Here is a 24,944-nt window from a genome sequence, read left to right on the forward strand (position 1 = left end):
TCCTTCCTTCCTTCTTCTTTTTCTTTCTTTCTCTTCTCTCTTCTTTCTCTTCTTTCTTCTTCTTTCTTTCTTTCTTTCTCTTTCTTTCTTTCTTTCTTTCTTTCTTCTTTCTTTCTTTCTTTCTTTCTTCTTCTCTCTTTCTCTCTTTCTCTCTCTTTCTCTCTTCCTCTCTCTTCCTCTTCTCCTTTTCCTCTTCTTCCTTCCTTCCTTCCTTCCTTCCTTCCTTCCTTCCTTCCTTCCTTCCTTCCTTCCTTCCTTCCTTCCTTCCTCCCTTTCTTTCTTCCTTTCTTTTACTCATCTCCTCCCTTCCTTCCTTTCCTCCCTTCCTTTCTTTTCATCTTTCTTTCTTTTTTTCCTTCTTTCTTTTCTTCTTTCATACTTTCTTTCTCTTTCTTCTCCTCTTCCCTTTCTCTTACCCTCTTTCCCTCTTTCTCTCATTTTCTTTTTCCCTATTTCCCTCTCTCTTTCCTTCCCTCTTTCCTTGTTCCCTCTCTTCTTCTCTCCTTCTCTTTCTTCTTCTTTCCCCTTTTGTCCCTTTCTCCCTTTCCCCATCTTTCTTTCCTTATTTTTTTCTTCTTTCCTCCTTCTTTCTTTCCCCCCTCTTTATTTTTCTATAGAAATCCCATTTCTTGCTTTGAGAAAGCTTTGAATACTTGCTTACCCACTTGCACCTGTGGTCCCCAGGTCAGGGCTGATGATGCTCCTCAGCATCCCAAGTCCTTCTCAAATAGCAGAAGAGCAGGGTCGGGTGGTGGGAGCACAGGCTGCCTCAGATGGAATCTTCATAATGGTCCTGCCAGCCCTTTTCACTTGAGAAAATGAAGCTCCTACAGATTAAAACCCTTAAATAAAGTCTAACATAAACACACACAAAAAATCACTACTTCTCTTCGTTTAAGTTTACTCTTCAAGTAATAGAATTTTGCCTAAATCTTTTTTGCTCTACCCCAAATCTCTGGCAGATTAAAGAGTTTAACAATCAGCATAAGATTGAAAGTGCATTCTCAGAAAGTAAAACAAATCTTTTGGAGCAGAAGATCTTGGTTTCACCAGTGGTCCTTCTGTGACAGCTCCTTGGGTTGTATCACACCTCCTTGGGTCGTATCACACAAGGGAGGACGTGGAGAGGGGTGCTTGTATAGAAAGAGAGATCCTTTCACTCTATCAGGGCAATTTAAAAGGTGCCAGTGCTTCACTGCTCAATTTTTAAAAAAAAATTTCCCTACAAGTGGGCCAGGAACAGGATCCTGTGTGCCCCTTTATCCTTACAAAGCTAATTGTGTATGGCTTTCATGAGTATCTCTGCTCATGCATGATGCTTCTATGAATAGTCTTCTCAGGCAGCCCAGCACTGAACCTATACTTCTCAAAGGACCCAACACTGTAAAGCATTCATGTTTTCAAATGAATTTATTAACTGCCTGAGATAATTAGGAGAGTAAACGAAAGTCATGATCCATCCATGCATCATATTTCCTCTGTAATTACCTTTATGGTTTTCTGTCAGTATCCATAACGTCAACTGAAAGCCCTGCTATGCTATATATAAAGCAGGAGATGTTTGGTTTGGAGCCTGTTTATTTAAAGGGATGGGTCAAATATGTATATATTTATATTTAAAAAAAAAAAAAAACCATCAGCCTCCCCTCAGTTGTCCTCACCTTTCTGGAGAATGAAGGATGGAGAAGAGTCAGGGGAGGGGAGTATGATGTTAGCAGGAGGAAATTGTGAAAAGGAGCATTTATGGGATGGCAGCAGGTAAAATTCCTCTGGGCTGCTTCTCAGATGAAATACTGGAGTTCAAAGAAATGTTTTCTTCTGGGATTTTTTCCTATACTGAAGAGTAAAGGCTGTCCTGCTAACTACACCCACTGGGGCTCCTTTATTGGGGCTACCAGTGCCTCTGGCCTTAGCAGGTAGAGACCCACCATCAACACCAGATTTCATTTCTGCCACCCAAAAATGGGCTTTGCTCTCCAATAGTATCCTTTGCAGATTGTGGAAGACACTCCATGGTGCTGTCAGAATTTGGGGAGCAGGGAGGGCTGCTACCTTTCTAAAGGGGGATTTAAAGCAAAACAGGGGATGGGGGAAGACAATGTAAGACAGAGACTGAGTAAACCTGTGCTGTCAGAGCATGGGCTGGATGACCTAATAGGCCTCTCACATTCCTGATCTGTGATTTATAAATGTGCTTTTTGGTCTCAGCAAGTGACTCCAATAACTGAGTTTTCTTTTCCATCCCCATTACCCTTTACTTTTTCCTCCCGACGCTTGGAGATGTTTCCAATTATAGGTTCTCACAAGCAAAGGCATGAAGTTCAGGCCTGGGAGATGTTCAGAAAACACCTTCCTGCATCTTACTTTTTTATTCTTGGCGGAGTCCCTGGAGCTTGGCTCATTTGACAAGAAACAGCCATTACTGCCATTTACTGAATTCTTCCCAAAGGGGCTGCAGCATTTCCTCTGTTGACCTTCTGGCAGATCTTTTCCCCTCTTCTATAAAGCACATTTCTTTCTCGTCATGTTATACATCTCATTCTCTAATGGTGATAATTTCAGGCCTTTGGTAATAATGCAGTGCTACAGCAAACTCTTTGTACCTTTTTAGTCCCATTTCTTCACAACCAGTATGAGCTTCAGTCTGTGTTCATCATTCATTCCAACTCAAAGGTGGTTATTTCTGCTATTTGATTTGTCTGTAATGGTGAGATGCAGGTGCATCAATAAAGGCTTCCAAATCATAGAATCATAGAATCGTTGAGGTTGGAAATGTCCATTAAGATGGTCTAGTCCAACTATCAGCACATCACCACCATTGCATCCACCACCAAGTCCTTTAAAGACACTCAAGACTTCCATACAGATGTAGAAGATATGGTGCAGGACCTATGAGGTACATGCATCCTTCTTGAGGAGCAGCTAGGGCCACAAGGGACAATCCAAGTTGTATTTATGACTTTTATTCAAGGAGCAGCTTCAATCTCTTGCCTGATTGTCATTTAAGCCCATTCCTGAGAGGTTTTCTGGAATAAACTTTCACAGATTTCTGGCGCCAGGTGCTGGCGGTTGGATTCATCTCACCCATCTCTATGCTTATAGATGGCTGCATCCAAGCTTGATGCCTAAGTTCCCCCTACAGCTAGTGCAGAAAGAGCACTTTTCAGAGCATGAGTTACCTTAGCATCACTGATACTGGCTGCCCAGAGAGGCTGTGGATGCCCCATCCCTGGAGACATTCAAGGCCAGGTTGGATGGGATACTGGGCAGCCTGTTCTAGTGGTTGGCAACCCTAGAGTGGATGGAGCTCAATGATCTTTACGGTCCCATCTATCCTAAGCTATTCTATGATTCTGTAATTATCCTGCTATAGATCTCCAATGTGCATCAGCTGATTATCTTTTAGGAGCTCCATGGGTTAAAGAAGGACCCTGGAGGACTAACATGAAGCCCTCACCATGGAGGTTTGCAGTCAGATGGCATTGGTACTGTTCCAAGACCTATGCTCTCTGCCTTCAAGAGCATGATACGTCTGAGTTCACTGAGCACTGGGTGCAGAACTTCCGACAATTAAATACTCTACTCACTTCTTCCCCTTGTCCAAAACTTTTGTTCTCTGTATATTTAATGAAGCTCTCTAAATATCTGTATGATGTATATATTTACATTGCTAGCAGAGTGGTGGTTTCCCTTCCAAGTTTGCCACTGATTATCCAGCACCAGAAATGCCAAATTCCAGTCGACTGGGAATTTGTCAGCGCAGACCTGCTCAGCCCTAGCAAGGATTTTAGCTTTTTCCCACTCACGGAGGAGTTGGGGTTAGCAGTTATGCACAGCCCGGGGAGAGCTCCAACATACACAGCAGCTGGTTTGAGCCAACCTTGAGGTAGTTGGTGGAATATAGATGTGTTTTCCTGAAAGCTGGAGATCAGAGCTAATATCCCTGATCCTGGTTAGGGCTCATTTTTAGCTCCATTTCCATCTCATTTAACTTCTGAAGGACGTGGATGTTACAGCAATAAAGTAAAATATGCCCAGAAATGTGTCTGCTAATATGCCAAACTAACCAAGATGGCTTAGGATGAAACTGAAAGGCAACATTTAACAAGGAGAGAAGGAAATATGTGTTAAAGCAGTTGTGTTGCCAGGATCACATGCCAGGTACTGATGCAGCCAGCTAGAAAGTTGTTTTATGGGAATGAATAACATTTATGACTGCTCTAAGCAGGTCATAAAGATACAAAGAGAGTTACACACCAGACTTCTGCTGATCATTTTGGGTGCTTGAGAAATAATAGCACAGCATGCTCTGAGGCATGGCACCATTTGTTTTTTTCTTTTTTTTTTTTTTAACCTGGAGTGTGAAACACTGCATACTGCAAGAACCAATGGGGCTCTATGGTATTGCTGACTTCTTCCATGGTAACTTGCATTCTGGTTCTGGTGGATTCTTCCTAAGTTTTGACCATGATAGCCTCTTTGCACAAATTTGCATTGTGCTTCTGCACTAAATCTTCAGAGACTAGAGAAACAGACTTAGATATCTAAGTGCAACAGTGATGGAATTGGTGAAGGCCCTTGGCATTAACTCCATGGGAAAGCATCTGTTTTGCAAACTTGGTGGCTTTTCCCTAGATCTTGCAGGGGACTTTCTCTATTATTAATCACATGACATTTAGTATAATCCTTAAAGATTGTGTGAGACAGATGCTAAATGCAAATCACTGATAAAACCAACCTCACTCTTTTTTTTTTTTCTGAATACCACAGTCATGGAGGACCCAACTTTCCATTATCATGGATCCAACAGGTTGTTTTTCACCTGCTGGGAGGTCTGTCCTCTTCATTCTTCTGCAAAAAAAAAAAAAAAGAAAGAAAGAAAAACAAAACCTTCCCATAAGGATTTACACAATCAGTCGACTTGGCATTCACCCCAGGAGATTTGTTCTGGCTCCTCTCGATGATAGGAGAAACACACAGGTTTAATGGTGAATTGTCCCACTCATCTTCAACATTTACCTTAGATGAGATAAATGAGACTGAATAGTTTCCCATCTCTCTCATCAGCTTAAACTAGGCATGTAATTTGCATGTAGCTAATATTAGGTCAGCTGAACACAGGCCAAGGCGTTTGCTGGGTTGGCGGTAGTCAAGAAATTAATACTGATACGAAGACTGACTTTTTGTGGGTTCTAATGCCTTTTTTTTGCATGTGCTTGTCTCCTCAGAGCTCTGTCCAAGACTCCTTCGGCTTTGGCCCTGAATCAAACCCAGCACTGCAAGCAGCTAGAAGGCCTGGTGGTTTCCCAGGTGCAATTGTGCCGCAGCAACCTGGAGCTGATGCAGACCATCATCCAGGCGGCACGGGAAGTGATAAAGACCTGCCGCAAAACTTTCTCAGACATGCGGTGGAATTGCTCTTCCATCGAGCTGGCTCCTAACTACCTGCTGGACTTAGAGAGAGGTAAACAGCACTGCTGCCTTGGGTGGGGAGCAGAGGTTGGAGAAGATGTACCCGGAGGTCTCTTCCAACCTCAGCCATTCTGTGTGTCTATGATTCCTCCTCATGCTCCAAAAGCAGATCATACCACAGTAGACAAGTTGCACGACCCCATGTACCTTTTTCCCCTGCTAAGATCATAGAATCATAGAATGGCTTGGGTTGGAAGAGATCTCAAAAATCGTTTAGTTGCCACCCACCAGGTCAGGCTGCCCAGGATCCCAACCAATCTGGCCTTGAAGGCCTCCATGGAATGGGCACCCACAGCTTCTCTGAGCAACCTGAAATTGGATGTTGTCTCACACGATGAAGAGCTCTCGTTGGAGATTTTCTCCAAGCCTGTCCTGTAGAGGTCTCAGCTGCAAGGAGGCAGTGTGTTTGCCATTCTGTGAGGCAGAGATTATGTAGGTCTCTTTTTGGGGAATACTTAGCCATCCCAAGAGCCTGAGTTGGAGTTTCTTATCTCTTGCAGGTACAAGGGAGTCAGCATTTGTGTATGCCCTTTCTGCTGCTGCTATCAGCCATACCATTGCCAGAGCCTGCACCACCGGGGACCTCCCTGGCTGTTCCTGTGGTCCCATCCCAGGTGAGACACCTGGACCTGGGTATCGATGGGGAGGATGTGCAGACAACCTCAACTATGGTCTTATCATGGGGTCCAAATTTTCAGATGCTCCCATGAAGATGAAAAAATCAGGATCACAAGCCAATAAACTGATGCATCTGCACAACAGTGAAGTAGGGAGACAGGTAACAAATCCACAAGAGTTATTGTACTTGTACAGTCCTCTTTAGTGGTCGGTCGCTCTGTGAGGTTCAGTGTCTCTATCAGCAAGCGAAAGGAGCAGGTCTCTCCCTGACTGCTCTCAAATCCTTTGGCCTGCTGAAGACTGTGGCTATCAGTCATGCTGGACCTCAGGAGGCCCTAAATGCTAATTCCAGCCCTCTAGAACCGTGGGTGGGATGTGTCATTGCCACACCTTCCACAGCCAAGGATGGCTGCGGCTTGCTTACCCCAGGAGGTGTGGTGGGGATGGGTCTCGTGGTGCTCTGCCAAGGGCATTGCACACATGAAGTGCTGTGTAAGCACAGAGGATTACCATCTGCCAGACGTGTCCAGCAGCAGCTGCCTCCCAGCCATCTCTGCAGCCAGGAGGGCTGATGTGTTCCTTCTCAAACTGCTTTGCTAGTGATTACTCTCCTATCTGGCAGAAGCCGCTCTTAACAGCTTGCATTCAGTGGCTGTGCCAATGGAGGGGTAACACTGTGCATGCTGCTTGGCATGCCCCAAGGAGCAAATCCCCACCGCAGCCCTTCATGCAGCTTGAGAAATTGGGGTGGGGAGCTATAAAGGCTTCAGCAGTTCCCTTCTATTGCATGACTTGTCCTTCTAGGGCAAAACTTGGAGCATACTGAGCTCATTGGCAGCTTTCTGTGTAGCTATGGGCTGAACTTACCTTTCCAGAGCAAAACCCTATCAAACTCACCTCCTCTGGGTGTTTTTCTTTATGGTTCCCTGCATCCCACACTATCTTATTATTATTATTGCTGTGTCTTGAGTTTTTGTTTGAATTGCAATGGGCAAATTTTCACTTGGGATGCAGTGTTGTCATGGCTGGTGGATTCACTGCTATATCCTATCAGACCAGAGCAGAACTGAAGTAAAAGGCTCTGCTGGCCCCATGCTCAGCAGAAAGGCAGGGTGTGGGTGCTTCGAATTCATCAGTGCCTTGACATCTGTTACCCAATGCCTAAATATGTTGCAGGCAGACATGCGCATTAAGAATCTATTTATGAATTGCTTTGATTTTCAGATCCTAATTTAGAGAGTTTAAATGCAGCCCTATGTAGATATCTGATCATAATTCAACATATTCTTCTGTCTGCTGGCTGGAAATGTGTCCTGCTGAGAGCAGTCCTGGGCTAATAGTGATCACTAAGGGGCTGTGGGATTTCATTCCCTTTGCAAGTAGCTGCTCAAGCACAACCGTGCAGAAATCAGAGCAGCAGGCCTTTTCTATAGCAGTCTCCATTAAGAAACAGTCTTATTTAGTAAGCTTCTGGGATGTTTGGACTTAAGAGCAGGACATTTCCTAACTCCTGCATTCCTTTTTGCAGGTCTTGAAAGCCTCTCTTGAAATGAAATGTAAGTGCCATGGAGTTTCTGGGTCATGCTCTATCAAGACCTGTTGGAAAGGCCTTCAAGAGCTGCGAGACATTGCACTGGACCTCAAAAACAAGTATTTGTCAGCCACCAAGGTCGTTCATCGGCCCATGGGCACACGCAAATACCTCGTGCCAAAGGATATTGATATCAGACCGGTTAAGGAGACAGAGCTGATTTACCTGCAGAGCTCGCCTGATTTCTGCATGAAGAATGAGAAAGTGGGGTCACATGGGACCCAGGACAGGTGAGGGTTTTTGCACTCTGTGCCCCTAAGAAGAGGCAGAGGGGATTGTGTATGAATAACAGGCAAATCATTGTGGGGATAGCATACATGCACAGGCAAAAATTATCTCTGATGATCAGTGCAGTACAGAGATGCCCAAGACTCTCAGTGGTGGTTGTGGCTAAGATGGAGCTGTAGGTCCCTTGCATTATAGAGGTAGGCACAAAATATCTTTGAAATACCCTAGGAAAACCATATAGGCTGCTCATCTCCACAGGTACAATGATCAAGCAGATGATATTGATGGTATTGAGTTCCTCTTACAATCATTGCTCATCTGATGAGTTGTTACTCTACTTTTAGGCAAGTAAGGCAAGAGTTAACCCAAATAGGATGGGTGCTTCCAGGCAGCCTTAAAAATCCCCATCACCCACAAGGATGGATCTTGAGGATTTTTCTTCTGCTGGCTTTTAAGAAACTATGTATGATTGGATTGCTCATGTCTATGAAGAGTTATGACTTCATTCCATTAATATTGGTGATTTAAAGTCATCACACTCAAGCCTTCAGTGGGCACAGTGCTGTGCCAGGAAGCAGACATGCATGTCTTTTCTCATGATTTGTGGAACTCCCTCTATGACAAATCAGTTTCACAGGTGGACACTAGACCCTCCGACAGCCAAACAGCTGTGTGTATCCAGAATTTTGCAGGATTTTCAGGACTTCTGTTCAGGGAATGTAATGGCTGGATTTTAGGATGGCTCATTCACTGCTATCTGCTGACTTGGCTTTTTTTTCAGAGAGTTCCCATCATTATTCTATACTCTTTGTGCTACCTCGTTGTGCTGTCATGTTGCAAGGTGCATGCAAGTGCTCTCTTGTAGGGCATCTTCCTTTCAATATAATTGGTCTTTCCATTGTGCATTGAATGTAGTGAAGGTTTTACTATGACAGAAAGGAAGTAAATGACCTCAATGCACAAAAGATTAAACCTTTTTAGTTATCTTTGATTAGTAGGAATTTATACTTAGGAGACTATGGAAGTTAACCTTTGGCAATTCTTTAGGACCACAATTCTGTAGAGTATATATCAGCATCTGGAGTTGACTAGGTGAAGATGAAAGTTAGTGAGATACCTTGTATAAAGCATGTCCTTTTTGATCTCTGATGTTTAGAGCTTTGTATCCTCCATTAGAACGGAAGGCAGTGGCAGGACCACAATACAACAGCACGTTCATTGCCAGCCCAAACATGCAGCAGTAATTAGCAAGTGAAGATGTTTACGAGTCATTGAGGGCTGTGGGGAAGAAAGCATGTGCTAAAAGTGTTGTCTGAAAGAAAACGTCATTTGAGCAGAAGCAAAGTTTCTATGGATTTGTATGGATTTTGACAAATTCTTGTTTTTAAAATGACCTCTTTGTTGAAACTCCCTGTTTTGCAATGAAAAAACTGTGGAGGTTATTTGGAAGCTGGAATTTGGAATTGTGTGAAATCAACAGGTTGTGTCAAAAACAAGCTGAATTCATTAGAGATCTGCCAAGTGAAACATTTTCCGTGAGCTGAAATCCTTTTAAAGGTGAAGGAAGACACGGCTTCCTATAATTTCATTTTACAGGAGATTTTGCCATCTTATCCCAGCGAGGGATGAAAAATATGTTGTGGTCTTGAGTGATCTTTTTTTTTTTCTTTAGGATAGGAAAATGCGTATTGCAGGAGTCCATTTATCCTGAGCAGGGTGAGAACAGAGATTGTGAGCCTGCCAGGCAAGGATCCAAGGAAATGAGGCTGAGTGAGGACTTAGAGGAGCGAGATATTAAGGCAGGAGGGGATGACTTTCAAAAGGCACCTGTCAAGAAGTGCTCCTTATTGTTGGATGTGCAAGGTGATGATGACTGTGAGAGGGGAGGAGGGTGAGATAGACCTACGTTGAGTTGTAGTCATCTCTTGGGCCATGCTGTAAGGTCATCTGTAGTTACATCCAGTGTGATTGAGAAGATACCTAGTGTCTCAAAACTGGCAGTTATAGCAGCCCCTTCTCTTAATTAAATCAGATGAAATGAGTATAATGCGTTTGCAGATGGGCTCATTTTTCTTCCTTCTCCTTCCATGGATGTCTTTTTTCCTCTGATTTGTTTTTTTTTTTTTTTTTTTTTTTTTTTGGTCTCTCACAGAGAGGACATCTCATGTGTTTTAAACACGATGGCTCTGTTCCAGTGGCAGAGATAGTGCTTGGTGACAGGGACAAGGAAGCAGGAGCACAAAGGGGCAGCTGTTGGAGAGAGCAGGAAAAATACATGGCTCACGCTTACCCCAAGTGGTGTAAAATGCTTGTTTGGAAGTAGCCCAAAGAGGTTTTCACTCTATAAGCGAAGTCCCAGAGCATCTTAACATTTGATCCTTGTTCACATCAAAGGCTTTGGGGAGAAATCCTGCTTTTCTTCTAGGCCAATTTTTAAGGTTTTTTTACAGCAAATGTAATCAAAAAAGGATTTTAATAGTGGTCTCTGAGTTTGTTTTCTTTCTTTTTCTGTCATTTGCCTATTCCCTCTTTGGCCTCTTTGTGTTCAAGAACAGAATCATTGAATCCTTAAGGTTGGAAAGACCACTAAGATCATCAAGTCCAACCATCAACCCAACCGTGTGATGCTCTAGGCCACGTCCCTCAGTACAACATTCACCCTTTTCTTGAACACCTCCAGGGGCACCACTTTCCTGGGCAGCCGGTTCTAATGCATTACCACTCTTTCTGACAAAAGATATTTCCTGATCATATCCAACCTGAACCTCCCCTGGTGCAATTTATGGCCATGAGCTCTTGTCCTGTGGCTTCTTGTAGGGCACTGTTGTGCAGACCCTTCTCACTGTGCTCCAGGAGACCTCAGTCTGGGTAGCTTCACCACTTTCCAGCCCCACTTTCTTTCTCTGAAGGGGTGTAGAAGGACGAGGTTCCCATTAATAACCTTTCAATTGTATTTAAAACATTCAGATTTTCATTACAAAAAGTGAGTTGTCTTGCATCACGAGGAGGAAAATTCTTTTCTGCCTGTTCATATCTTGCTCGGAGAATGCTGGGAGCAGGACAAGGCCTGATATACCTGCAACACTTTTTTCATTCTTGGTTTCTGTATGCTCCAGGGAGCAACCCTGCATTAGTAGGTGGGTGGAACGGATAATCTAATCGGTCGCTTCCATCTCTATAATTATCCCTCACATTGCTTGGACTCACTGTGCTAACTTCAGGCAGGAAAGGGAGTCAAGTTACTTTGTAGTGGAACTATGTGAAAATCCACTCAGAAAATGCAAACCTGGCTACTCCAAAGCCTTTCAGGACTCTTCTCTGAAAGCTTTTTCAAAGCCTCATTCAGCACAAGCCTGAAGTGATTTCTAAGACATTTTGGCCCTCCTTAGTTTCATGTTGAAATCAGAAATGGTTTGGGAATCCACATGCCTTCAAGCAGTTGGAGTGGATCCAGGTTTCAAAGCCAGGCAGCTGAACACAGACCTGTGATTTGAAGCCTCACCACTCTTTGAAGTGCTCAAAATCTGATTAAGGAGCTGAATTTTGCAACTGGCTTGCTGCAGCCACAGCCTTCACTGATGGCAGCCAAACTCCACGGGTTTGTTTGTCACCATCATGCTTACATAGCTAATAATAATTGTCTGGAGAAAAATCTACAGGAGCAAATCTGTGGAGTAGCATGTGGATTATGTGATTTTTGATATGAATTAACCATGTGGAATGAGAGGTTGGTTAAGATGAAAGAGAATGGCCTTAAATTGCACGAGGGGAGATTAAGCTTGGATATTAGGAAATATTTCTTCTCAGAAAGAGTGGTAATGCATTGGCGCAGCTTGCACAGGGAGGTGGTGGAGTCACCATCCCTGGAGGTGTTCAGGAACCATGGAGATGTGGCACTGAGGGACATGTCAGTGGGCATGGTGGGGATGGATTGGAGTTGGGGTTGGTGATCTTGAACGTCTTTTCCAAACTTAATGACTCTATGATTCTAAATACATATATATATTTATATATATATATATATATACACAACATATATATTTCAGAGCTTTCTTGGAAGAAAACACCCTGTATCTCATCTTTTAATGAGATTTTTCAGTTTCTCCAGACTGAAAAATTCATTATCAGCTTCAAACAGGAGATAAAGGATAGCAGATTATAAAATAGAGATCTCTGTTGTGAGAAAAGAAGCAAAAGTATTAACCTCCTGTATCAGTAGGGTGAAACGTATCGTATTTCAAAGTCTGTTTAAAGTCCCATAAGGAATCCAAGGAAAGGGAAATTCTGCGATACAGGCAAAGGCCTCTGGCTTCTGATGCCTTGAAGAGATTACTGAGTTGTTTATTACTGATCTTCCCCAAAGCTGCTTTGGAGACATGCAAATACTACCCTCTCTTTGCTGAAGATGGGAAGGAGCTCCCTTGCACAACAGAAACTGGGTTGCAGTGTTGTTTTGAAGCCAAGCAGGGCTAATCAGCCACCACTCCTTTGCTGTCTCACTTGGGCAATGAATATGGCCATCCTTTCGTGGCTGTTTCTTGTCCATGTATTTGTTCTTATTTTGCAATACATAAAATTAGTTTTATCTCTCTCCTGAGGTGTCTTATGCTGATATGATTTGTTGGACAAGAACGTGCATGGAGTTAATTGACCATGCATCTGCTGCTTGGTGGTGACAAGTTTTGGCTACAAAATCTTCGTGGCTGGTGACATTTTGATGGTCAAACGAGCAAGTTTCATTGAATGCTACAAAGAAAGAATCATAGAGTCGTTTGAATTGTAAGGGACATGTTGAGAGCATCTGGCACAAATCCCCTGCAGTGAAAAGGATCACTTGCAGCTCAATCAGGTGCTCAGAGACCCATCCAGCCTGACCTTGGGTGTCTCCAGGGATGAGGAAAGCACCTTTCTGGACAGCCTGTGCCAGTCCTTCAGTACCTTCACTGTAAAAAAAACTTCTTCCTTATATCCAGTCTAAATCTCTCCTGTTCTAGTTTGAAACCGTTTCCCCTTGTCCTATCTCATCAGACCCTGCTAAAGAATCAGTCTCCTTCTTTCTTATAGCCTCCCTTTAGATACTGGAAGGTCACTCTGAGGTCTCCCTGGAGCCTTCTCTTCTCCAGGCTGCACAGCCCCAACTCTCTCAACCTTTCCATCCTTTGGATCATTTTTGTGGCCCTCCTCTGGACATTCTCCAACAGGTCCATGTCTCTTCTGTACTGAGGACTCCAGATCAGAACAGAAATGGACCCACTGATATTCAGTGTTTAATGAGAGCCCTTTGCTTTGATCCCATTTGTGTCCTACTATCCTGCTTCTCGTCTGCTTGCATGGGAAATGTCCTTCACCTTGTGTGATTATGGGGTCAATGAAATTTCTTTACAGTATCACCCGTATTTAGAGGGGGACAAGTGGTAGTTATGGGAAGACAACAACATTTGATGTTTGGTGTCCATGACAACCTTCTTGGGTTTCTGTCACGCAATGAGGGTACAATATGATGAACTTCAACTTGGTTAGAATTCATATGACAATTTAATAATTTTGGAGCCCTTATCCCCGATGCCACCTTTTGTTCATGGCACTCAACAAATAATGATGGAATCATAGAATGGCTTGGGTTGAAAGGAACTTCAAGAATCATAATGTTCCAACTCCCTGCCATGGGCAGGGTTGCCAACCACTACATCAGGCACCAGATCAGTCTGCCCAGGGCCCCATCCAGCCTGGCCGCGAACATCTCCAAGGATGGGGTATCCACTGCTTCTCCAGGCAGCCTGTGCCAGCACCTCACCACGTTTTGCATGAAGAATTTCCTCCTGACATCTATAATGACTGAGAAATAATGAACTATTCTTCTGTGGGTGTCCCAAAAGTTTACACTGAAGGAAATTCAGAAAAATATCTTTCTTTTCCTTTTGCTTGCTCTTTCCATCTTTCCAAGGCAGTGTGCTCATAGTTGGCACCAATTTCAGTAGCTGGGCCAGCTGTAGTTTGGGTCATCTGTAGTTTCTTGGGCTTTTTCTCATTTAAATCTCAGGGAAGATTTGAGAAACCTGGATTTGACCTGAAAATATTTGCTAATCATTAATTTACTCATTGTAAAATTGCAGTGGATAGTGAATTAAGGTGGAAAAAATAAACCAGTTCTCCTACCATATTTAGTCCCCATCAAACCAGTGTTGAGATTAGAGGACAGCGGGAATGACTTTCCATATAGTGAGTTTGAACAGAGAATACCTGGTCCATCACTGTTGTTTATCACTTCTCTTAAAACCATTTTCTGCAAACAACCTGTTCCAGGCGTTACTGTCCTCTGAGTTATGTTTGACTTAATCTGAATTTCCTTTCTTTTCCCCCTTCTTTTTCTATTTGTTTTTTTCCTTTTTCTTTTTCCTTTCATTTTCCCTTTTTTCTTTCCAAATTAGACCGATTGTCTTTTTCTCTTCATATAAACAAAAGTTGTTCTCTCTTTTTTTGTAATGATCCTCTCTAGGTGGGAAGACAGCTTTTCTTACACACTCCCCTAAGCCAGTTCCCTCAACCCTTTCTGCTTTCTGAACTGCTTCTCTCTGCTGCTCTGCCTCTCCTGAGAACATTCCCGCATTTATCTGGATCTTGCTCAGAATGCATTGCTTGCTTTGCATTTTAATCCACTCTCAGAAATGCTCTCAACTCCCTTCTCCCCAGCATTATCCACAAGTTTGTAAGTTTACTCTCCCTTCTTTAATGAAAATACAGGCTGGTTCCAGGATCTCCCTTGATATCCCCTTGCTGACATGAAGTATTGATAACTCTCTTTTGTACAGTTGTTCAGTGTCAGTCTCCAGATATTCCCCATGGCTGAGAGAGCAATTTAAAAGTAGTTAAGATCCTGCCCTTAAAATCTGACATGCAGTTGTGCACTTTGATGTATTTTTAGCTATGCCCATTGTTTTACATACTTCCTGGGGGACTCCAGCTATTTTTCTTTTATGTACTGCTGTGCAGCATGACATTACTGGAGCAAGGGGCACTAGAGAAATGACAAGAAATTTGATCTAAATGAGAAAAAATAGAAAGAATTTCTTTACTCAGCAGTAGTATCTTCTGGGAGTTGTGGCTGCTGGAGTTCATGGAGACAGGTGGTTTCCCTGAGGTCAGACAGGGATGAGACAAATCGTGCCCAAGGGGACACCATGAGGTTAAGCAGGATCATCATCCCAAATTTAGCAGCCCAGATGTTGGGGAAGTATGAGGGGACAGACTCCAGAAAGTGGTCTGATTTTTTTTTTTCTCTCTAAACAGCATCTCCCACCTGAGGAGATGCTCAGCATGACACTGAGGGACATAGTTTAGTGGGCATGATGGTGATGGGTTGATGGTTAGATTTGATCTTTGTGGTCTTTTCCAACCTTAATGATTCTATGATTCTGTGATTCCCACAGACATTGCAGAGTAATGGGCCAGGCAGCCAGATACAGACTCAGAAGGACATCATCTCTAGCCAGAAAGTACTTCTTTCCTGCATGACCCTAAGAGATCTGGAACGTCTGTTCTATGTGGGATGGTAGAAGATGGATTGTTTCCAGGTAGAAAAGGAGTCCCTGTCCTTAGAATCATAGAATCACAGAATCATAGAGTCACAAATGTTGGAAAAGACCTCTTTTAGACATCATTTAGTCTAACTATGGTCCTTCTTGCTTTTGACTAGACCAACTCACTCAATTCTCCTAAAACAGAACTCAGGTGGTTTTAAGGATAGCTTGAACAAGCTCTGGTCTGATCTTATGATCTGATTTTTGGGTGGTCCGATGTGGAGGAGTTGAACTCAGTGATCCTTATGGGTTCCTTCCACCTCAGGATATTCTATGATTCCATTATTCTAGGCTGCCATCCACATTGTGCTCCTGTTTGCTGTGTTTCAATTTCTGATTCAAAATCCAAACAAACCTGCTTCTCTATCCTCTGATATGGGTATGCTAATGGAAAATTCCCCAGGAGGGAGATGGCTCAGAGGTGTGAGATGGGAAAGACTCAGAAATGCAAGGATATCCTTGCCCATCTGTGCCAAGGACCATCCCCATGATGAGGATGTTGGGACTTGCAAGGTGATGTACAGCGACGTTCCTGACTTAGTAGTTGGCAACCCTGCCAGTGGGAAGGGGTTTGGAGCTAAATCTTTGAGGTCCCTTCCAACTCAAGCCATTCTATGACATGTTTTTATAATATGTACAGCAGAGGTTTTCCAAATGAAGGCTAGAAGGGGGAGATTTTGGACAAGAAGATTGAGTGGGATTTGTCCTGTCAGCAGGGCTGACCTCTTCCCTTCTTGCATAAAGAAGGACAGAACACTGTGGCAACATGAAAGCCTGCTCCTGAGCCAGGACTCTGGCTGGGATTATGGCTACAGCTTCATTTTTCAAGTCTGGTCTTCCAAGTGCTGCTGGAGGTTATGATGTTGTGTTAAGATGCAATCGTCCATGTTCATGTTTTCTCTCTGTGACTCGGGAGGAGGACATTTCTCTGAGTTGTTGGAATTGTGCTGGACCAGGCCCAAAACAAATGACATTGAACTTAACCCATCAGCAGGGAGCCTGATGGGATTGCAGCCGTGGGCTTGGAAAGCAGACATCTAGGAGCAGCTTCTGTGGGTAAACCCTGGTCTTTTTGCTCCTTTGTCTTCCCCACTTGCTTTTCACATGGGTAGTTACAGCCGAGAAACTCACTTTTTTTTCTATTTGTTTAAAAAGGAAAGAAAATTAAGAAAATTCACCCATGCCTATAATTTAAAACAGAAAACCAAACATGCTTAGTGGTATGATCAGAAAAGACTTCTAGAAATATATTTAGGTTCAAGACAGGGTTATAGCATTCCTTTTGGCTCTTCATCCTCCCATCTTCCAGAATGTCCCTGATATTTGGTTAACAGTGGTGATAAACCTGAAGATTTTTTGGTAAGATTTTATTCGTTCCCTATATTTTAAGCTGTATAGGATGGGTGCTGCTATGGGAAATCTTATTTTGATTCCATCCCCCCCCTTTTCTCCCCCCTTTCTTTTTTTGCAAACCACAGGAACTGAGAGCAAGGAAAGGGTGATTCACTGTTCCTAGACAGCAGGTGGAAGAGTTTTGCTCTCTAAATGGGATAAAACTGACTCCTAGGTGGTGGACTGGAGTCAGAAGGTCATCATTTCTCTTTTCTTGGCCATTTGAATGGGTTCTTAGGACAAGAGGGAACACCATCTCTAGGTGAACCTTTGGGCAGCAACCTTTCCAGTCTCCAGCAGAGATGAGTGAGATCGTCAAATTCTCCACCCTCTTCTAATATCAACATCCTTATATTTGAACATTTGCTCTGAATATTTATTGCCTTTATGAATCTGTTTATGAGGATTTGTTCAAAGGTTTCCTGGAGGAGGGGCCCTGGCCCATGAGGCAGTAACAGTGCCTTTGGTTCAACATTGGGCAAACACACTCAGTGTGGTGGCAGCCCTCATCTTTGGTAGAAGCTTTCAAAGGTTTTTAAATATTTACACACACTCCCGAATGAAGGGGAGAAGGGGGGAGCCTTTAAAAAAATGAGCCCGGTGAGGAATGCGAGTCAGAAATAACAAACAAGAGGCCTGTCTGAGTCAGAAATAAATAAGGGAAGAACAAGAACAAAATCTCAACACCTCATTAATACCATAACTTTTCCTAAAGCATTACCTCATGAGGAATTCCTATAAATCTCATGGATTTGTTTTCTTCTATTACTGGAGTGTTCAGTCCAAGTGTCAGACTCATGCTCCTCTCTTCTTTCTCTACCCCAACTGGCCTTACACTGTTTCTGTCCAAACTAGATAGGCAGGAGGGAATTTAGGAGAGATGCCAGCAATGCCCCCACCATCAAACTGCCTTTCCTACATTAGCATCAAGCATCCATCCAGCTCGCAGCCTCATTGTGTTGGGTGCACAGTGACTCTGTGCATTCGTGTCCAGCCAAGTATCTGACCCAACATGAGTGTTTTCTCCCTGGGCTATGTGGGGAAAAGCTGAGGGGATTGGTTTGGTCCAGCCTGGAGAAGAGGAGGCTCAGGGGAGATGTTATGGCTCTGTACAACTCCTTGAAATGAGGTTGTGATGAGATGAGTCTAGGCCTCGTCTCTCAGATTAACAGTGTTAGGGTGAGAGATAATGGCCTTAAGTTGTACCGGAGAGGTTCTGGTTGGATATAGGGAAACATTTATTCTCAGAAAGAGTGGTGAGGCATTGGCACAGCCTGCCCAGGGAGGTTGTGGGGTCAGCATCCCTGGAGGTGTTCAAGGACGGTGGAGATGCGGTACTTGAGGATATGGTTTAGCAGGCGTGGTAGGGACGGGTTGGGGTTGGACTTGGGAATCTTAGAGGCCTTTTCCAACCTTAATGATTCTGTGATTCATTGATTCTATGATCTCTACAGCTTCTAGAGAAATGGCATCTGCAGGACATGGTTCATCTTATCCAAAAGTCAATGCCTGTTGCATTTTTACGTCTAGTGACCCACTTGGACAATTTTAGGAGAATGGGATATCTGTTTATAGAATCATAGAATTGTAGGATCATTAGAGTTGGAAGGGACCTTTAACGGTCATCGAGTCCATCTCCAATGAACAGGGACATACACTGCTGCATCAGTTTGCCCAGGGCCCAATCCATCCTCGCCTTGAAAGTCTCCAGAGGTGGAGCATCAACCACATCTCAATCACATCTCTGGACAATCTGTTCCTGTACCTCAGCATCCTCAATGTAAATATATCGACAAATATATCAAACCTAAATCTCCACCTCTTCAAGCTTGAAAGCATTTCCCTTGTTCTGTCACCATAGACCCTGCTGTATAGTCTGCCCCCTTCTTTCCTGTAGCTCCCCTTTAGAATGTGAAAGGCCACTATCAGGTCTCCCTGGAGCCTTCTCTTCTCCAGACTGCACAGTCCCAGCTCTCTCAGTCTGTCCTTGTAGGAGAGGTGTTCCATCCCTTGCATCATTTTTGTGGCCCTCCTCTGGACACAATCCACCAGGTCCATGTATCTCCTGTACTGAGGACTCCACACTGAGATGTCTTCAGTGAGGAGTCCTCAGTACACACACTTGAGGGCTTCACTCAATCCTTTCATCTCCCAGCTAATATTGCACTTGGATTTGTTGAACCTCATGAGGTTCTCCTGGGCCCACTGCTCAGCCTGTCTAGGTCCCTTTGGATGGCATCACATCCCTCTGGTGTGCTGATTGCACCCCACAGCTTGGTGTCATCAGCAAACTCGATGAGTGTGCACTCAACTCCACTGACAATATAATTGATGAGGACATTAAAGAGTATTGGTCCTAGCACTTAACCTGTGGTACACCATTGATCACCAGTCTCCCTCCAGACACTGAGTCAGTCACACTACTCTCTGGACTCAATCCTGAAGCTAGTTCTTCATCCATTGAACAGTGTACCCATAAAATTCATATCTTTCCAATTTGGAGAGAAGAATGTTGTGGGGTACTGCGTCAAAGGCCTTACTGAAGTCCAGATAGATGACATCAGTGGCTCTCCCCTTGTCCATTGATGCAGTGTCACCATCATAGAATGTCACTAGGTTGGTCAAACAGGATTTGCCCTTGGTGAAGCCATGCTGGTTCTCGTGCATCACCTCCCTGCCTTCCTTGTGCTTTAGCATCGCTTCCAGAAGGATCTGTTCCATTATCTTTCCTGGCACAAAGGTAAGACTGACAGATTGGTAATTCCCAGGATCATCCTTCTTAACCATCTTAAAAAACGAGTGTGATGTTTGTGTATTGGTTGTGATTTTCCTGATAAGTTCAGAACTAAATAGTGTCTGTAAGAGTCTGCTCAGGAGCTTAAAGCCCTTTCTTATTGTTGTGTCACTACGTTTCTGACAATGTAGAACCTCCCAGATCTTCTACAGATGCTTTAGGCACTGGAAAGCCACTGTAAGGTCTTCTCAGAGCCTTCCCCAGGTTCAGCAACCCCCAGTTCTCTGCCCGTCTCCATAGGAGATATGCTCCAGTCTCTAAGCATCCTCGTGGACTCCTCCAGACCTGCTTTAATAGGTCCAATTGCAGAGCTTGTCATCATCGGTTCAGAAAGCCCTGCTGGGCTTCACACTCACTCACCATGTTTCCTTTCCTCCAGGCAATGCAACAAGACCTCCAATGGGAGCGACAGCTGTGACCTGATGTGCTGCGGCAGAGGCTACAACCCCTACATGGACAAAGTGGTGGAGCGGTGCCACTGCAAATACCACTGGTGCTGCTACGTCACCTGTAAAAAGTGTGAGAGGACTGTCGAGAGATACGTCTGCAAATGAAAACACTTCGCTCTGCTGAGCTGAGATGCTTCAGAGAAGAGAAAATATTTCCTTGACTAGATGTCGCTCATCTTGTACAGACATAGACTTGAAGAAAGATGGTAGGAGGAGAAAAAAAAAAAAAAAAGCAATCACATCAAGTAAAAAAGTGACTTTAAAGAAATGTAAAAAATGGAAGGCTTTCCCCCACCAATAAAATGCTCTCTGAGAAGACACAAACTCATTTGGGATGGTATCTTCTTCCAAAATCTTCCCAATGGTTGCCAATGACGTCCAGCCGTCAAGTGCCTTAATATTTTGAGAAGCAAAAGTAAAAACTTTCCCTAGGGGAAGAAAAGCAGCTCCTGTCTGAATATAACCAAGACTTATGCTTGCCTATGCCTTCTTGCACAGACACTGAGTCTGCATTAGAACCATCCCAGAAGCAAAAACTCTGCAATTTTTTCAGCAATAACTGCATTTGTTTCCAAAGACCTAATGTTTAAAATGGAGGCATCCACTCTGGATGGAAAAAGAGGAAAGAATTCAGGTCCATGCCCTGAAATGATCAACTCATTTTAACCTTTCTTTTATGCAGGTCTGTGACTTCCAATGGGACTTCTCTACAGGAAAACCTGACCCTAAGTTGTCTAGGCTTGATGGATTTTCACACTCAGCCATGGAAAACAAACAAACAAATAGCCAGATGCCAGAAACAGTGAGAATAGGGCATGCTGAGAGGGGTGTTGTGGGATTCTTGGGTTGTAGTGGAGCCATTAGGATAAAGTATAAAACTGAAGTGAAAATCCAGTGGAAAATAATAAAACATAAAAAGCTCCTGCTCTCTTTCTCTTGCCCTTTGGGTCTTGCACTCTTAGCTCTGCCACAACGGGCCACCCCATCCTTAGGAAAAGATGTCACTGTGTCTTTCCCCAAGCAAAACTATTGAACCAGCCCCAAAACACTGCAGAGAGCAGAGTGGGTCTGATCCTGGTGTGCTGATGTGCAGGTAGCAGCCATTCTCCAAAGCAAGGAGTGGGAACACAGCAGTCCTTCATGTGACTCTGCCCTGGTGCAGAGAAAACCAGTATTGGTGGCTGTACATATTTTATTTTGTACGCAGACATACAGAAATATTTATAAGATATATCTTCTGCTTTACTCTGCTCTTCTTCCTACGTAAATATATCTCTATGTTATAAACAAGCCTTAACAATAGTACGCAATAAATGCTGAAGTTTCTGGTGCAACAGCAGAATGCTAGCTTATTATGTTTCATTCAAGGTTTCCTACTTGGAAAGCAAGCTGGGTCTCCTTCCCAAGGATGGGAGAGGCACAAGCCTCGAGGCACTTGCTGGGATAGATAAGTTCCAGTATTCCCTCTTTCCCCAGCCTCTTCATTTTGAGCAGAATTAGCCAAGATACAATCAAGACAAAGAAACGGAGCACTCAGGGGAGGAGAGTCACCATTCTCATTTTGCTCTTGTATCAGCAATCCTCTCATCACTTAAATATCCCTGTGTCCCCAAAGAGTGCATTAACAAATGTGACTGATGCCTCTCGTGGGTGGTTTGCTCCTCACTTCTGCATGCAGGGAGGAGAATCATAGAATCATAGAATATCCCGAGTTGGAAGGGACCCATAACGATCCTTGACTCCAATTTGAGAAGCTGTGGAATGGAGATTTTAGCTTAAGATTACTTCATCTCTCTCTCTCTTTATATGTATATATATATTTGCTACAAGCAACAATCTCTGTGTTTGTGTTAAGAAAGACATCTGCTCCAGGAGCAGAAGGTATCAGAGCCTGTAAGGTCTCACAGAACATTTCTGGGGAGCCTGTGCCCCAGGAAAAGTGCTGTACAAATCAATCCTACAGAAAAGCAGGGCATTGAGGCACTTTCCCAGAAGGAAATACAGCCATAACAACACCGTTGTCCTCTTTTTCTTCTTTTCCAGCCACTCTCTATGAGCCAGCTGCTCATGTCATGCCTCTGGGCAGCCCCTGGGAGCTGGAAGAAAATAGCATAATGGCAATATAAGAGCAAAAATAGTATGACTAGCAATATTACAGCTATTCTGTACTCTAGCATTGTGTGCTATAGTAAATTCAGAGATCTTTTATTCACCTTGGTTACTTTGCTGGAATTGGTTTCTTCCTTGCCTTCCCTCCCCCAGCACTGAGCAGGTAGAAAGAGGCCTTTGGTACTTTGTCAGTGGTTTGTGTAATTGTCACCCCATAAAAACTGGTGGACTGAAACGTCTCCGCAGCACGGTGCGATGAGAGGTTGGTTGTCTTTAGGCTGACATGCAGACAGGTTGGTGGCACAGATCCCAAAGCCAGAATTTGGCTTTGTTTGATATTTTAAAGACAAGGTCAGCCTTCATTCTTCTAAGGAATTTTCTTTTTAATTCAAGGTTCTGATGAAGCCAGGGGATATTCTGACTGAAGGAAAACTTGAGCATTTCAATTCTTTTCTGTAATGACTTTTTCCTGCTCCCTTGCTGATGTCTTGAGTCTTTGCTTGGCGCAAAAAATAGTGAGATGGAAGAAATGCTCTGTATGCACATTGTTTTCAGCTGCAGTTCACTCCTACAGTGTCAGACCCTTGTCCCTCATCTGCTTTTCCCATGCCAGAAGAAACTTTATCTTTGCAGAGCAAGAGAAGATGTGAGTAAGTCTACCAGGCATCTGCAGGTCCTCTGACCCCAGGGTGGGAAGTGACCTTTAGATGTTGAACTGAAATGGCTGCGGTGTTTGGAGATTTGTAGTTTGAGGCATCCAGGCTTAAAATATCTTCTTGCTTTTCTAAGAATCCTTCACCACTGGCTTAATCTGAGTTTTGCTTCTTTGAGCCCAGAGTCCTTGTGGCCCCAGCCCATGTCCCAGGCTGTTGTCATAGAATCATAGAATCATTTGAGTTGGAAAGGATCATTGAAGGTCTTCTAATCCACCTCCCCTGCAATGAAAGGGACATCCACAGCTCCACCAGGTGTTCAGAGCTGTATCCAGCCTGACCTTGGGTGTCTTCAGGGACGGGATATCCACCACCTCTCTGGGCAACCTGTGCCAGTGACTCACCATTCTTAATGTAAAAAATCTTCCTTATATCCAGTCTAAATCCCCCCTCTTTTAGTTTGAAACCATTTCCTCTTGTCCTATCACAAGATCGTGCTGACGAGTCTGTCCTCCTTCTTCTAGCTCCCCTCTCAATACTCGAAGGTCTGTTAATCAACACTGTTACACTGATTTTACCATAACTTCCAAGTTTCCAGAGCCCTTTACTTTCCAGAGTGGCTGCACCTTGACCAACATCCCTAGTTGCACTGTCCTTTTTCATCCAGCAAATTAGAGTCATCTTGTTCTTAATGATTTGGATGCTTTCCTCCTGGCATGAGCAGCAATTCCAATTGCAATTGCAATGAAACGTAGCTGCCAAATAGTTTTCTGTGCATGTGTGGCCCAGAAGATATTTGTGAGAACTTCAGCTACAAACCAGTTCTGCAAGAGTCTTCAAGGAAAATGTATCATTAATGGCAGGGCAAGACCTTCACGTACCAACTCTGCAGTAAGCAGCTTCCAAGACTCTGAAACACAGAGGTCTTTTAGTTTCTGAATGAAATGGCTCTAATTAATGCAAATGCCTCTGTCGGGTGATGCTATAGTTCCCTCTCTCCTAACATGCCCTGCTTGATCCTAACAGCTGGTAGCATTTGGCTCAGCTCCACACCCTACCACACAGTTCTGTTGAATTACACTAGCTGGAAAAATACAGCTGATATATTCCCATAAATATTATTATTTCAAAATATTGCAATCTTACCCTTGAGGGAAAAGGGCAAGCTGTCTTGAAAAGCGTTATATTGGTGGCTTTGTAGCACTTACTCGTTTGAAGAAATATCCATGATTTAATAAAACAATTTATATTTAATGATATTTCCAAATCCGAGGATTTAAACTTTGCTCTCATCCAGCTGGCTTTGTATTTTTTGATGAATTCTCCCCATATCCTCACCCTATTCAATTTTTATACCACTTAGATTGCTCCCCAAAGGTAGGCAAATGGCATTCATTGTAGAAAACCCCCACCCAAGCCTTCATTTAGTCTGCAAAATGGGAAGTGTTCTAGAGTCGTAGAACCATTAAGGTTGGAAAACACCTGTAAAATCATCAAGTCCAACCATCAGCTCACCAAACTGTTAACACTGATCACACTCAAGCAGGCAGCCCATCAGTGTTTCATGTCCTGCCACTACAAAAGCCCTTGGTGAGGGGAGAGAGAAGGGAGAGGAGGGACAAATCTGGATCCAATGAATGGTGTCTTTGTCAGGAATGTGATACAAGAATCCTCAAGGGACCATGATGCCTGAAGGCAACCGCCAGCATCATCCCAGTGTGTGTGTGTGTGTGCTGCCTGGTCAGGGTACCAGCCTGGGAAGCGCTGGGAGGATGCTCTGGAGATAGTGGGAGGAAAACTCAGCCCTGGGCTTTTCCTTCTCCTGCACCATCTGTTTGCAAACACATTTCTAATGGGCATCATGGAAAATTCAAGAAGGAAGGAGAATCAGAGAATCAGAGAATGGTTTGAATTGGAAGGGGCCTTAAAGTTCATCTGGCCCAACTCCCCCATAGTGAAGAGGGACAGCCACAGCTCCACCAGGTGCTCACCCAGCTTGATCTTTAGTGTCTCCAAGGATGGAGCATCCACCACCTCTCTGGGCAACCTGTGGCAGTGCCT

At 43.8% G+C, this 24,944-nt stretch overlaps 1 protein-coding gene across 2 annotated transcripts in view; it reads left to right on the forward strand.

The window, feature by feature from the left end:
- WNT11 (Wnt family member 11) overlaps positions 1-21,457 on the forward strand; it is a 29,899-nt gene extending 8,442 nt beyond the window's left edge. Inside the window, exons 3-7 of one of the 2 annotated variants that reach the window (XM_085216503.1) lie at positions 5,229-5,464; positions 5,973-6,086; positions 6,171-6,250; positions 7,619-7,911; positions 20,052-21,457. In XM_085216503.1, the coding sequence (XP_085072629.1) occupies positions 5,229-5,464; positions 5,973-6,086; positions 6,171-6,250; positions 7,619-7,911; positions 20,052-20,226 (898 nt within the window). In that variant the 3' untranslated portion in view covers positions 20,227-21,457. Of the gene's footprint in view, positions 1-5,228; positions 5,465-5,972; positions 6,251-7,618; positions 7,912-20,051 lie in introns of both variants that reach the window. The other variant, XM_085216502.1, reaches the window with a different exon arrangement.
- The last annotated feature ends 3,487 nt before the right edge of the window (positions 21,458-24,944 follow it).

This window comes from Meleagris gallopavo, chromosome 1 (genome assembly GCF_905368555.1).
Source record: "Meleagris gallopavo chromosome 1, MGAL_WU_HG_1.1, whole genome shotgun sequence".
Lineage (NCBI taxonomy): Eukaryota > Metazoa > Chordata > Aves > Galliformes > Phasianidae > Meleagris > Meleagris gallopavo.